Source organism: Molothrus aeneus, chromosome 1 (genome assembly GCF_037042795.1).
Source record: "Molothrus aeneus isolate 106 chromosome 1, BPBGC_Maene_1.0, whole genome shotgun sequence".
Taxonomy (NCBI): domain Eukaryota; kingdom Metazoa; phylum Chordata; class Aves; order Passeriformes; family Icteridae; genus Molothrus; species Molothrus aeneus.
Window position 1 is genome coordinate 14,572,152 of NC_089646.1, and position 15,815 is coordinate 14,587,966.

Genomic DNA, 15,815 nt, shown 5'->3' on the forward strand with positions numbered 1-15,815 from the left:
TTGTTTGTTCGTTCGTTCTTCCGCGCTGCCGATGTCTTGGGGGGCTGAGAGGAGGAGGAGGAGGAGAAGGAGGAGGGCGGGGAGGGGGAGGGGACTGGGGCTTGGGAGACGGCGGTTCCTCGGCCTCTCTTATTGCCGCTGAGTTGCGCTCCTCTTCTCTCAGGCTGCGAGCAGGAGCCGCCCGGGCGCTTCCCACTTCCCCGGCCGGCCGGCAGTGCCTGCTGGGCAGCGCGCTCGCTCGCTCGCCTCCCGCCGGGGCAGGTGAGTGCGAGGCACCGCCGGGCACCACCGGGCTCCGCCGGGCACCGCCGCCCCGGGGCTCCCGGGCTCCGGCCCCGCGGGAGCCGCGTTCGCTGGAGAGCGGGGCAGGCAGCGGGGACGCAGTTTGCCAAACTCCAGCGCCTGGCTGGTCGCCGCTCACGGCCTCTTTCCCTTCCTTATCTCCCCTCCGCAGAGCACCCTCGCCCAGCAAAGCGCTCCCGAGGTGTCGGCAGCCGCCAGTATTTTTTATCTGTCTTGTCTGTGTGTTTGTTGGGTTTTGTTTTTGTTATTTTTTCCCCTCGTTTTTATTTGGCTTTCTAGTCTCGCTGGGAATGGCAAGGGCAGCGGCGCCTGGAGAAGGAACAAGTGTGGGGAAAGGGAGAGGGAGCCGGAGCTAAATGACAGGATGCGGGCGGCTTGAGGCACAGAGAGAAGCCAGCCTCCTTCTGTCCCCGAGACTGCCCCTGCGGACCGTGCTTTCTGCTCCTCACTCCGGCTGGAGGATTTAAGGAAGAGTTGTGCGTGGAAGGCATTTTTATTTTTTTTTTCCTCCTTTCCCTGCTGTCGGAAGGGAAAATGGATTGGGGACTTCTCCTACACTGTGCAGCCCTCACCTTCACCCTCGCCAGGGCTCTGCGGAGCGGTGAGTGTCACGGGGACGTCGGCTCTCCTCAGCTCGGGCAGATGCGGGGCCGGGCTCCGGGGCTGCGGACGCTGGGGGCGGGCGGCGGTGCCCGGCGGGCCGTGGGACCGGCACCGGCATAAACCCGGCTGGGGGGAACTTTCTGCCCGAGGAGGGATGCGGTTCAGTCCTCGTCTGAGGATCGCCCTCCCCGACATTGCTTTCCGACTTTATTTTCTGCTTTTTGGGGTTATTGTATAAAGCAGGCTGCTCATTCTCACTAGATCAGGACAGCCAATTATCTTAATAGCGTCCCGTCCCATAGGCAATTAAACGTCTCTCCTTCGATATCTGAAAGATAATGAATGCTTTAAAGGGAAGGCTCTCTTCCCCGCCCTCTCTTTCTGTTTTCCAAAGCGTAAAATTTTAGCTCATGCCTCCTACCAGCTGTGTGTGTACCTGCGAATAGTCTGCACACGGAGGACTCTCTAGAGTACCTCTTTCCCAAGTCTGCAGTTTACGTGCAACTTACACTGTGCCAAGAGGGGAGCTGAGCTTCTCTGTGAAGGCTCGAGACTTCCTTCCAGGAGGAGAAAATCCCATAACAAATGAGTGATGCGTCTAGTTTACTGTCAGGCAACCCTTGAAAACACAACTAATTAAAAGCAGCGTGCTCCTCCTTCCCCGAACAATGCCAGGGCACTGTGAATATTTCACTGCATGATGCATTTTTAAAGATGGTCTAATTGTGGGACTGCTTGACGTTTAGCTCTTGCACATGAAACAGCTCATGTGAATCTTCCTTTCCTAAGAAATCCCGAGCAATTATTATTAACTAATTATCAAATATTTACTTTTGCCTGACTGGGTTTTCAATCAAAGTAATTAAAAGAAGAGAGCACCCTCCACTTACACTGGTATATTGTTTTAATAAGGGACTGCAAGTGGAGTGTCAAGCGAGAGTATTAAAATCACATGTTTTATGATGGAAGTTAATCTCTTTCCCAATATGTTTTGAGGAGGCTGCTTAGTTTAATCAGGAGCTTCCTCCTGCAGTGCTGTGGCACAGGAGCAAAGGTGCTAGAGGGGTGCCCCAAGCCTGGTGTGGGGATGCTCCCAGAGGTGCACTTTGCTCATCCCCCCAGCCCAGCTCGGGGTGTGGGCAGCTGCCTCCCACATAGACCCACACTGCCCCCCTGTACCTCTGAGGGACAGAAGGGGGCCACCCCCATGCTCTTGTTGCTCATCTCTTCCTGTGCAGAGGAGGAGAGGAAGTTGCTGAGCAGAAGCCTCCACCACGAGTGGTTGATGTGGTGGTCCTGCTGGAGTCACCAAGGCCATTAACCTTCTCTGCAGCCTACCAGACCTACTAATGCCACCTTCACCTACATGCAGTATTAGTGTCCACTAAATTAATTCATTAACCTTATTTGGAACTAATGGTCCAAAGTCATTAGAAACTGCTCTTCTTAATCAAGTGTGAGGGAGATTGCACAGAGCCAAGGAGTCTAGCAGACCGCATTATCTTATTACACTGTCACTTTCCCAGAAGTCGCAGATTAAGGAGCGCTGGTGGTAGTGAGTCCACCTCAGCGTCCTCTGAAGTGACTCTGTCAAGTGACTAGAAGCAGCACTGCTTTATTTCAGGCATTTAACAGATGCCAGACCCTGCCATGATGTTTGCAGGGCTGGAGTGGGCTTAATGAGACAAGATCACTTTCCGAGTATGCTTACACAGGGAGGAAAAGGCAAGATTCCCTGAGAGCCCCAGACAGCGGATTAGCAAGATCACCAGTGACAGCTTTTGAACTTTAAGCACCAATGCCTTTTGTTCTGGTCAGAGGAAAACAGCCTGTTTTGCAAAGGCACGGCAGAAATATAATAAGATAGCCTTTCCCAGCAGCATGCTTGGCAGTATCTGGGATTTGACCATACATCTGAGTACCTATCAACCCCTTCCCTCCTAATTTATGGCAAATAATTTCTATAAAGAGTGTTGCTTTATGCATTTTTGATGTGCACTTCCTCATTCATTTCCATTTGACCTGTTTTTTCCTACAATAAAATCCTGTATATTTATAAATTCATGCTGAGAGCAAGGATTGCCATTTTGCTTTCACAGGGAATGTATTAGATAGAGCACTGCAGACTGTGTATACCATTATTGAGATGTAGTGATATATAGTCTTGCTTTAGTGGGGACATTCTTCCTGTCCATAGTTTACTGTCTTGTTTTATCGCTCAAAATTAAACAACCAACACTTGGAGAAAGTTTTTCCTACCTGAAGGTGCACAGAAAGAAATCCATAGTAGTAAAAAAAGTGATAACACAAACCTGCACTGGACAGTGAAGTGAGTGACTGTGTAGGCTGGATTTTTTTTTCCCTTTTTTTTTTCCTATAAAGCTTAAAATGCAACCCTGACAATGCTGACCCAAAGGAGCAATTGTCACACTTTGTGATTCTAGAAACTTTTGCAACTATTTTGCTATTAGAAATAAATCTTTGTTGTTGTTCAGGGGAGGAAGGAATGAAGGGAAGAGGAAGGGAGGTTGTTCTGCTCCATTACTTTGATGCAGTCTCCAAGCATGAACAAACGTCCTTGAAAGAGTAAATAGCGGATGATTTCTGCTTCACTAGAGCTACTTTGTTCTCTTCTATCCTGGGTTTGAAGAGCACAGATAGTTTCAACCTGCCTAGATTTATGGACTGATAAAACAAAGGGAGGGTGTCCTGTGAATGAGCTTGGATCCACCAATAGAATCCCAATGGTCAGTGACACAGACCAGACTTATCCCATAGCTGGGCAGGGGGTCAAATGGCATCTCTTAACATCTCCTCCCAGCTTCTCTTGAAACTTCATACTTAAGAAGAGTACAGTTTTTGGAGTTAATTGTGTCCCATGTACCCTTCTCAGCCAACATTAACGCAGTTATGAAGGGGCAAGGCCTTAACACTGTAAGGGGTACTGTTGGAGTGGAGGACTATTTAGTAATGGGAGTGCCTTCTGCTGTCTGCTGCCTTTACAGCCAGCGGATTTAAGGATAGTAGCCGGTAGATAGTAGCCCAGATGCCCTTAGAAGCAGAAGAATGCTAAGTTAGCCTGAAGAAGGCTGCGGCCGCGCAGCTTTCCCACGGCAGTCTGCCGGGTCCGCTGCTGCGGGCCGTGCCCGGATGCTTGCCGGGGGCACTGAGACCAGCCCATGTGTTCCCTTCCCCCGCAGACAAGTGTGGCGACACGATCAAAATTTTAAGCCCCGGGTACCTGACGTCTCCCGGCTACCCGCAGTCCTACCACCCCAGCCAGAAGTGCGAGTGGCTGATCCAGGCGCCGGAGCCCTACCAGCGCATCATGATCAACTTCAACCCGCACTTCGACCTGGAGGACCGCGACTGCAAGTGAGTGAGAGCGCGGGAGGGAGCGCTGCGGAGCGCCACGGCGACACCTGCCGGCCGCCGCGGGCAGCGCCAGGGGCAGATCCGCGGGCAGCTCCGGGCCGGCGGCGAGCGGGGCAGGGAGCTCTGAGTGTGTGTCCGGGTGGGCCTGTGTGCGTGTGTGTCTGTGGGTGTTAAAAATGTCTTCACATCTTTCTGAGGTTTGTAAGCTGCTCTGAGTTGCGCCCGCCCGGTGCGCTGCGAGCGGGGGGCGGTGGTGATGCGCGGAGTGGGGGTGCGGTTGTGGTGAGGCACCGTTTGCTGGCCCGTTTGTTTTTGTAACTCTCTTGTTTGAGTTGGAGTTTGAAAAAGGAGCTCTTTTTCCTTTTTTACCCCCACGACTACAAGCAGCCCATGGAATAGACAGGCCGTTTATAAATTGGCAAATCTTCCTAATGCAGAGTTAGTCTGGCAATTACCCTCACTCTTCAAGGGGCGGTGGACTGGAGGACTGATAGTCGTATTTCCTTCTTTCTCCCTTTGCTGCTGATTTATAGCCAGTAGTTTTTCTTTCCCCTCCTCCTGCTCTCCTGTAGTGCCCTGAGAGGAGAAAGGAGGGAGCTGAGCTTCCTTTGTCCCCTGTCCTCGCATTCCCTTTGACCACCCATTCCAAAAGTGAGAAGGAGAATCGGAACCTCCCAGAAGCTCTTCTCCACATTTCCCCAAATCTGTAAATCTCACAGCTTGCACAAGGCAACATATGGTCAGATCATTCCCCTCTTCAACATGCCCTCTGAATTCAGCCAGCTTGTTGCATGAAGAAAATATTTTAGTGATTCATTATTTAAATATTTCTGGACTGGACTATCATAGTTACTTAAATATTTCTTGTGTATCATAATTTTTTATCCCCTACTGATAACTGCAAGAGAGGTGCTGTTGATTAATGCTACCAGTCAAGATTTTCTCTGCCTGTCAGAAAGATTAAACTCAATAGCCAGTGGTGCTTGGTATTTCACGGTAGTATTCAGGATTTGGTCCCATAAAATGATGTTCAGTTTATCAGGAGTGCTTGTGATAGACCATGAGATGAGAGTGTTGGACTTAGGGAAAGAGAGCAAGTGTATCAAGCACTTAATTTTTACTATGCATATCTTTGTCTTATTATTTAATAACTTGTACTTAGATCGCAATTATTGTTTTTTCTTAAAATGAAGTTTTTAATGATGCATTGTGGTACTTAGTTGCTTTTTTATGATATTTTATAACCACTTATAGATCAGCATTTCAGTGCCATAGTTGAGTGATAACGCAGAAAAACCCTGTGCTCATAAAACGAAACTTTGCGAAAATGAGTTTTTACTGTGGTGTTGGAGCTGCAGCTCATATTCACACCATATGTTCACACGCTGACTTCCCATTCTTTAATTTTTAATGTCTTGTACTCAGGCAATGGTTCACTTCTCTGTGTCTTCTTGATACACGTTTTGCTTTCATTCTGTGGAATGCTGCTAATGCTTTACAATATTTGTCATTCTTTGCCTCTTATAGAGAAATTAAGAAATTAAATCAAGCATATTTCAGTGTCAAATCCTTTTTCTCCATTGGTAGAATGCATGTTTTTCCAACTCTGTAAAACCAACATAGTCTTTGGCAGCAGTAAAATGGTGTACAGCCTACAATTATTTGAAGAACAATTAATCTTTGCGGCACAGTGTTGTGCTAAACAGTGCTAGACTGAGCTGAACTGGGTCCAGGGAAAGGACTGACTCCCTCCCTCTGCTGCTTCCTTCTTCAGTGTTCATTGTCCACTCTCCCTGCTGCATTATTTCTGCCCCTGAAATGGAGCCCAAAGCAGTAATGAGATGGTAGTGGGTGGAAGGAAGTCTCTCAACAGGGTTGTTTGCATTGTGTTTGCAGTGTATGATGGTGATGACTTTACCATTATTTTGTCTGTGCTGAAACGCTAATTTTCTAGGCTATGCTAAATTACTCAGCTGCTACTTCATTTATATTGAAAATTGCTCTTTTTAACTTGAGAGGGATTGTATTTGTGGGGAAAAAAACAACAAAAAAAACACCAAAACCTTAGGACCAGAGCAATTGTTTCAGCAACAGGAATTTGTCAACAATCTCTCTGGTCTGAAATTTCAGCATCTACTTACAAAATTCACATTCCTTGTACTGAATATTGAATACAACGGGTGATTAATGCAATAAATGTATCACGAGATTTTTTTGGTTTTCAGCTAAGTACATTTTGTTTCTCTAATATGCTTAGCTTATTAGAAACCCAGTTTGCAATCTAGAAATGTGTAATTTAGGTTACAGTCTAGTTTATTGAAAGGTTTAGCACTGGAAATTAATAACCACTTAAATATGAAATGCAGATAGAAAATGGGAGATAAGGGAATTCATGTCTGGGAACAAAAAATGTCCCATACAATTAGAGTAGACTAGAGAAGATTAGCTTGCTGGCCTAGCTCCCAAAATCCTCTTTATAATGCTGTTCATTGCAACTTGGACCTTAGTTAGCATTGAAAACAACTTTAATAACAGGGACCCCCTGAGCCCAGGAAGGGAGACATTTTGACTTTGGAAAGGTTACCTTCTTGTTCCGTAGTGCCAACAAGAAAATCAAGAGGCTTTACCTAACTTTAAAAAATATTGCTCTATATAGAGAGCTAGATGTATTGAAATGTAAAACTGGTGAAAGGTTGATTCTCTGGGGAGAATCAAAAGCAGCACATTTAAGCACTAGTTGTTACTGAAGCTGTTCCCAGTTAGTCTCTTTGTATGTTAGGGTTTAGAATTAATTTAAGAATATGCCCTTGATTTACCTACTTATTATGCTATGCTTTAATGAATAAGTATTTCTCAAATGACTGCTAATAAAATTCATATATGTATGTTTTTCTGACAATCAGAACCATTTGAGTTGTTTTAAATTTCAAGTAAACATGGTGAAAATTCCTTTTTCTCTGGAAGCATTCCAAAGGACTCAACTTTCACAGTATTGAAGAATAAAGACAGGCAAATAATTAAAAATATGTTCACACAAGCTGGGTTCATCTAATAAAGAATCTTCTAGACAGGACTACTGTACAGCATTATGGAAATACTGGGTTTCGACAGGAAGTACACAAACATGTCGACCACAGATTGTTATCAAGGACATATATAATGAAGAAATTCACAGTGTCTTTAAACATTTAGCTTTAATGAGTGTTATGCCTCCTCTTCAAGAAGCCAAGAAACAGAAATTATGGTTGTACTTTAAGAGAAAAATAGTTTTTGTTTGCCATTTTGCCTTTTCTCAAGCAAGTCCCAAAAATAAGCATGCATTCTTGGAGTCAGGAACATGGTTAAAATGAATAGAAGAGACAAAACATATGGCCACATATTAGTTAAAATGCTCCAGTGTTTGTTGCATGTGGTAAATGCTTTTCAGCACTTAGTGCAAGCTGTACAAGTCTCGTGTTGCTGAAGTATCCTACTGTGTAAATGTAGCCATCTTGAATCTAGTAAAACTTTATACCTAGATAATAAACAAGAATGTCACTGATACAGTACTTTGAATTTATGGAACTTTTCCGGTTTCCCAGCAATGCACACTATCAGCATGATAATTTATAATGGTTTGTGACAAATGTTGCTGAGCAAAGAGGTGTGTGGTTACATTCAGATCAGATGTCATTATCTAGGGAGCAATAAAAATTTCACAGACACTAGGTTAAAAACATTAAGAAAATGAATGTGAAGCTTCAGAAGAAAAGGGCTTAAGAAAGGTGGAGGGTTGGGTAGAAAAAGCCCAACAGTGGTTTTCTTACTGACAAATTATTAACTTTGTTGCCAGACTTGACTGTATTGTTTTACAAGGTTTTCAGAGATATGCCACACAGCACTATTATTATAATGGCCATCATTTATAAATGTAGTAAATAAATATAATTCTTGCTTAACACTTGTGGATTATATACAACAGTGCTGTCAAATCTCTCAGAATGGAAAAATTGTCCATTTTGGAAACATTCAAGTTATAGGAGAGATGTCATAAATAATTACTCTTCATATTGCATTTACTAGGGGTTAGTTACGTGAATGAGAGCAGAGCTGTACAGAAATTGCAGTCAGTTATAGAATACAGAGAAAAAAAATCTATGTTTATATAGAAGAAAATGCCTCCTCCAGATCCTTGGGTAAGGAAGAAAGCGTAGGTATTCAGACCTACAGAGTGAAAGTATAGCTCCACATAATTCCCATAGACCTAATGATGTTAGAAATTCATTCATCCATTTTACTTCTAAATAATGTCAATGGATTTATGCTACAAATCTGTAGGTATAACAAACTCAGGCTGGTAAAATAAACAGGAGCAAGGGAAGTCATGGCTCGGCCTTCCTTTAGTTTCTGCAAAGTTTAAGCTTTCATTTGCTTTTGTCTAAATCCTGGTTCCTGTTCCTCCATGCAGCAAGGTCTGCTTTGTGCAGGCCTCGTGCCTCGTGTTGGTTCCTTTTGTGCAGGGGTGGTTCAAGCCCTTTGGGCTGAGCTGATGGGAGTAAGAGTGCCCATGTCCTTGCTGCCCAGCTGCAGAACCACCAGGCTGGGCTGCCACTGAGCCTGTCAGAAGGCTTCTGCCATCAGCTGCACACAACAGCTGCTTCTTGACTGCCCCAGGGGCACCTGGAGCCTGCACAGCCCTGAGCTGCTCCCACAAACTGCCCCAAAGTGTTCTGGGCTCAGTGCAGCCCCGCTGGCCGTGGGAGCAGTGGGAGCTCTGCCCTCCACTCCCACCGAGCTGCCTCCCATCATTCATGGTGACTGTGGGGAAGGGCTCAGCGCAGGCCCCGTAGGGTGGTTAATGACTGTATTGGTTATTTGGATAGCAAATGTCAGTCAGAGCTTCCTAATTCCCTCTGCCTGGCCACCATGGGGCTCGGCAGGCGCAGTGCCTGCAGCTGACAAGGCAGGGTGAGCAGCACAGGAGCAGAGTTGCTCAGGTCTGGGGAAGGCAGGGGTTGTGTTTGTCCACCACAGAGCAGAGAGGTCTGAAGGAGCCAAGGTCTTTAGCTTAGGTTTCCAATAGAAATATGGCTTCACTGGCTTGGCACTATCAGCTAAGCATCAGCACTGGCCTTTGAGCAAATTTCAGCAGGACAAGGTATCCAGGAGACATGGGAATGCCCCCTCCTCACTGCTGAGGGCAGCTGGAAGGATGCCTGCACTCCCCTACTTGCTCTGGACTGGATTCACTAATCCACCCAGCCCAAGGTGTGGAGTCAGCCACCGTGGGCTGCACTGCCCAGGCAGAGGTGGGCAGGGACCTGGACATTTCTCTGTCAAAGCCAGAGTGGGATGTGGGCACTGACACACTGGCAAGGCCATACCTATGCTGAAGAGGCAGCATCTTACCCTTTTTGTCTCCCTCAAAAATCTGTCCCTAAGAGCTGTTTGGGGTTACCAAGAGAAGCACTAAAGTTGGAAGTATTAAAGGGATGAAGTGGGCCGTCCTTCATTCTATTCCTAAAACAAGAAACAAGTGGGTTTGGCTTAGTTTGAGAAGAATTGTTGCAGTAGATTGGGAGCCATGTGGTATCTCATGTTTCTGGGTGTACTTTGAGGGCATTTCTCTGCCATGTGTACTAAGCACACGAAAAGATTTCTCAGGGAGCACTCGGCTAGACCCAGACAGCCCTTCTGGAGACCACTGCTGTTTGGTACCCTCCATATGGCTGCAGGAAAGGTCCCTGTCAAGGAAAGGAATCAGATCAGACCCCGTGCAGGAGCAAGGAAGCAAGAAACTCTTGTACCCCAAAAATTTTTTTAACTTGAAGATTTTGCATTATGAAAGTATATATAATATCTCTTTGCCACAAGATTCCACGCGTATTTGCACACAGAGAAGCAAGTATTTAAAGATGAATATGCTGTTATTTTATTGTAGGGACTAAATGAGAATTAAAAGAATTTGGAAATCATATTATTTTCTGATTATACAGTGTAATGAAACAATTCCTTTGGTTTTTATCCAAGCATTTAACTCTTGTGAGAGTCTCTATTGTCAAACTGTTTAACAATTTGTTCTTTTAGAGTAATGGTTTTAGTTTGAGTTTTCTCAGGAAAAGGTATTAGGAAATCCATGACCAAAGTGCCTGGTCATAGCTAGAGAGTCTTGCAGGACTGTGTTCAGGGCTGAGGGGTGGGTTGCAGAGCCCATTATTGCACTCTGTGTATGGGTGCATCCCCTGTCACAGAAAAGTCTTGACTTGGGTCTCAGTACAGCAGCACACTAAAACTATAAAACCATATACATGGGTTTTTATTTATACATCATATATGGATGTATATATGAAACATATGTATATATGATATAAACATCATATATGGATGTTTCTATTACTCTGAACACTTAACTCTGAGGGGAATTCTGTCTAGATGTGCTACAACCAGATGCCCTTCAGACAGGAAAAATTTGAGGGTCAAATGTGGATTCCCTTAAGCCTAATCCTTCATCCTTTCTGTGAACAGAGATAAACAAATTCAGAACAAAGGTCTAAGTCCTTTCTAAATTGAAACCCAGAGTTGTTGGAATTAGCTCTGTGAAACTCTCAATATGTTTTCAGTCAACCCCACACTGCTCCTCTCTCCACCCTCCTCTCCTTTGCTAATCTAATTGGAACAAAAAACTGTGTTTCTGTTAGTTTCTTAATCATAGTTTATTGAAAGCTATAACATTGGATCATAATTTGATAATTATGATATAGAGATCTTTTTACAGCTAATGTGAACCCAAATTAAATTATTCTCTTTTGCAGTATTTCCAAGGAATGAAATTATGTCTGAAAACTAGATATACATGCACTCCCATGTATATGTCTAGGCTTATATATCACACCAAACTGCTTGGATATAGGCATATTTTATGTGCACCTCTTTAGGGCTGTGCATATATGCCTGTATTTATGTATATGTTATAGATTTCTTAGTTTATGTAGAAGTTCCTAAAGTAAATCTACTAATTAAAGCCCTAATACCCATCTTAAGGCTGATAATTAGGTATAAAGAGAAAAAGACACAGGATTAGTGTTCAGATCATGTTCCAAATGCCTCTTAATTGGGTGTTTGTAATCAATCCTGATTGCAAGAGGCAGTGGTTTGGCAGAATAAAGAATGAAAAAGGCTTAGCCCTACTATTCTCTTGTTAGTTGACTTGGCCATAGTATTTTAGGACAGGATCCAGTGTTTAACAAGGTAATTTTGTCAGCCTTAGCAATCCTTATAAAACATCTAAAAAATATTTTCTAATTATTTTTTCAAGCTAATAACTCTCTCAAGCTAGAGAGTTATTTTTATCCATAATCTTAAAAATTGTTTTTGAGTGAACCGCAGGAAAGACTTTGTTCTCCTGGCCTCTATCCACCACTGGCTTTGGAAATCATGTCTGAGTTCACTGTGGGTTTTTCATTGTATTGACCTTGGTACTTTTCTCACCAAGCCACAGTTTTCCATCATAAAACCACACAGCTTGGTATAATGATTATTTCTTTATCCTGAGTAACCAAACAATTTTTTAAACAGGGTGACAGATTTCCCTCTTGCACTGTGGGAAGCAAGCACCTGGCCATTTCCAAATAGACTTTTAATTAACTTCCTGAAGGAGATTTGAGAGAAGTTTAATAAGTCACCTGCCAACTTTTTGGGAGCATAGGTCATTTGCTTTTCTGTAGGAATTCACAAAAATGTGAGAATAACTCCCTTCCCAAGTCCTAAACTTCCATGGAGGAAATTGATTTTCATGGGCAGTATCAAAGGTTTTTAAAAGTGTAACCTCAGAAATTGAATTTCTGATTGTTTCTCATGCACAAGGTACTGTGAAACTCTGTGATCTGCAGAGCTGGTTATGAACTGTGTGAACTTTATAATAATTTATTTAAACATTATCAAAATGTGCATATTTAGACTCATCTTGAAGGTTAATATCATTACAAGGGTTTTATGTAATGCTGTAAAATGAAGAATTCAGATGGCTCAAAAAGACCATTGAGAAAATATCTCCATATATGTAAGAGACACCCATTTAATGTGATTTCATCCAGAAGAAACTATGCACATCCCAGAAGCGCAATAACCAGCTGTTGTTCAGGAGAAACTGGGCAGTTGTCTGCTGCCTTCCACACTGACATGGAGCTGCAGTGGCCACACGTCCCATGCCTTCCCTAAATACAGATGGGCTGAGCCTCAAGCTGAGTGAGCTTGGCTTAATCCCTTCCCTACACTCCCAGCACTGGGGCCCTGTTGCACATTTGTGCTCTGGGCTGCTCTGTGCCCCCACGTGAGCACAGAGCCCATCAGAGCTGTGTTGTGGCAGTGGGATTGGAGCACCCCACTGCAGATGGGGCAGGACTGAGCTCACATCTCAGCCCTGTGCTGGGGCCATGCCATTCTTTGAAAAAGTTATACTGGTAGTCTTTTTCCTTTTGTTTTTTTTTCTTGCAGCACTCTGTATTAAATTGAAACTTGGTAACCTAGAGAAAACTAGAAGTCTGTTCACACCAGAGTGATTATTCTGCCTCGAGCTTTGAGAACTGCTCCCTCAAAGCCAAAGTTTTGCTCATTCACATAAACAGTCACACTGAAGTCAATTAAAACCACAGACTCACTTGAGCAGGGCTAATGAGTAGGACATACATTTCTGGCACTACACAAATTAATAATCGCTTCTTAACAGTGGTTTTCAGATGTTTCCAGAGCAATTTACAACACAGTAGAAGATTCAGCCTCATACTTCATAGATCATGATAAATAGGTTATTAGCTCTTCTCCAGCTCCTAGGTCTTACTAGGGAAACAAGTTCCTAAGTGCATGAGTAACAATCAAAGTTTGTCTTCTTATGCCAATCTGTCATTAAGCCAGACAACTTCTACTGACTTTCTTCTGATGTATTCATCTGTAACAAGGAAAGCAGATCAGCAATTTAGAAAAGGTTTAGTTTGATCACCATGTAGAAATGCAGGCTACACTGCCTATTTCCATAGCAATCACACCACTTTGCCAGATGCAAAATGAGAGGCTTATATCCTTCATGCTAAAAGCCCTTCTTAGAGGAAATCCTAGGCTGTCGCTTCATTTGAGTAGCTTTAGTTAAGTCTAGAAAAATATGCAAAGGTAGCTCTTAAATGAAAACTCTTTTTTTTCATGTTTCAAAGTCATCTCTATAATCTCTTTTGGAGACAGAGGCATAAGATATATTAACATGGAAGGCATATGTTCTGATTGCTGAGTGTTTTTTGACATTCCCAGAAAACCCCTGGGACTTTGTGTCACAGTTCTGTAAACTTTATCTATTTGTATATTCATATCTGGGCCTAAATCCAAAACTTCTTTACATGCATTACAGCAGATAGTTTAGGTTCATCTCCTTGTGCTCCAGATGGCAAGCAGTTAAATCAGGTACACATTTTAACCACTCCACATAGTCTAATGCTCTAATGCATTTCAAAAGTTTTCCAATGCATTCTTATAGCACATAGACTATAAAATGTACGTGTATAAAATAGATACAGGACTACACTGAGCTGTGAAGCAAGTGAAGACAGCTCCACTGATGCCAGTAGAGCTGCACCTGCTAATAGCTCAAACAAAATACCATAAGTATATAGTATTATGTTCCTTACTGGTTTCCATTTTCATTTATTCTCCACAGCTATACTAGATGATGGCCTTCCAACAGTATAATAGTCATCTTTATCTCATTTCTCTGACATCATTTTCAAGCTCCTTATTACTGTTGAATAGTGTAGCTAATAGTGCCCAAATTGCTTCTCATTCTTCTCATTATAGTAAGTCATTATTCAAGAAACCATCCTTTCCCACACAAATAGCTCTCTCCCAAACTAAACTTAAAACTTACCTCCAAGCACCAGTCTTATATATGCCAATTAGAATCCTTCTACTGGCTATTACATGTATACTTTGCACATTTTTATACTTTTTTTACTAACTGTACCTGTGTACTCCTTGGAATTTTAATCTTTGTCTTCTAAGCCTAGTCTTCATGCACTGATTTTTGGACCAATTTAATTTCAATTAAGGCTTTGTTTGTGTATACTTAAAACAATTCAGCATGCACTGGGGGATGCATATATTCTAGTATAAAGGTGTCTAATGTCAGTATTTTCACAGAATAAACCTTGCTAATGTCAGCAGCTTTCAACAAAGACTGCTTTATCTAGAGAGGTTTCTAAACTGGTGAAGCTATAGTGCCTGTAAAAACAATGTACAAACCTACTTTTGTGTGACATAACTAGTCACCAAGGCTAGCAGAGGATTTGGGATCCCATATTAGCTACATTTATCAGCAAAAGTTAATTGGATTGCCTTAGTGACTGCAAGCTGCAAATTGCAATGTGAATGTAGATGTGCATATGAGGGCCCTCCTGACACATCCATTTTCTCCCAGCTTTTAGTCTTCAAACAAAAGCTTAGCCAAAGTGTCTAAGCTAAGCAGTTCCTCTGCCTGCTGTAACTTATGCTTTCCAGGAAGGGTTTTTTTGAGCTTGTGTTACTAGGCAGCTACATAAATTACTGTGGTGTGACCTTCAAGCACCTGACTTACTCCATGGAAATTATCCATATGCACACTCTCACCCTGTGATCTTCTATGTGACGTGCAAGTTTCTTAGTTGTTCCTCCCCCACACCTGAAATTACAAAGTAAAAACATGCTCATAGATGTTAACCACTGCTCATCTGATGCTCTGAAATCAAACTCTGACTACTCTGAAAATAAATATCTGATCCCCAGGTAACTTTTGCATGTCCTCATATGCTCAGCATAGAAAAGAAAATAAATCTTTCCTTTCAACATCCCAGCTTCGGCTCTTTCCCATCTGAGAGACACCAGATAATTTTGATTTAAATATGTAAAGAAAGCAACCTGTTTTTCATGGACTATATTCCTAATTTGTTTAAAGATCATTCTACTGAACTTAGTAGAACCCCGGTGATTTATATCATCTGAGTGAGGAGCTGACTCTACACTTCCACAGCTCCCTAGAAATTCTCAGAAGAAAGGTCAGTATTGTAGCTGAACAAATGTTAACTCAGAGCGAAGGCAGCTAAAGTTTTGCCATTCATCAGGATTGCACTTTAATACTTAGAACGAATGGGTAGGAGCTTCTTAAAAGTAGATGAAATAAAGACAAAAGTAATTCTATATGTGTACAAAACTCTCTTTCCACTAACATCTTTAAAGAAATGTATGGGATTGGATGCTGTGGTTATGTGACTCTTTATAGTGATAACTCTCTCCTACTGCTTGATCTTGGGACAGTCAATCATCATCTTTGTGCTTCTGCTTCCTTAGAGAGCATAATATTTCTCTGGTTTTCAAATATCTGAGGATGTGCTTATTAGTGTTTGCAAAACCCTTAGAGACTGCTGGTGGAAATGTAAAGCAGTATAATAGTAATTTTCCATTGTTTTGTGTTGTTCATCTTCTAACTGTTAATTTTTTTAACAATATACTGCAGTGTAAAAATGCATGTGGCAATCTTCTAA

At 42.8% G+C, this 15,815-nt stretch overlaps 1 protein-coding gene across 2 annotated transcripts in view; it reads left to right on the forward strand.

Annotated features, from left to right (window-relative positions):
- Positions 1 to 654: 654 nt before the first annotated feature.
- NRP1 (neuropilin 1) overlaps positions 655 to 15,815 on the forward strand; it is a 113,181-nt gene continuing 98,020 nt past the window's right edge. For both annotated transcript variants that reach the window (XM_066551649.1, XM_066551657.1), the window contains exons 1-2: positions 655 to 904; positions 4,107 to 4,281. In XM_066551649.1, coding sequence (XP_066407746.1) covers positions 838 to 904; positions 4,107 to 4,281 — 242 coding nt within the window. In that variant the 5' untranslated portion in view covers positions 655 to 837. The remainder of the gene's footprint in view (positions 905 to 4,106; positions 4,282 to 15,815) is intronic.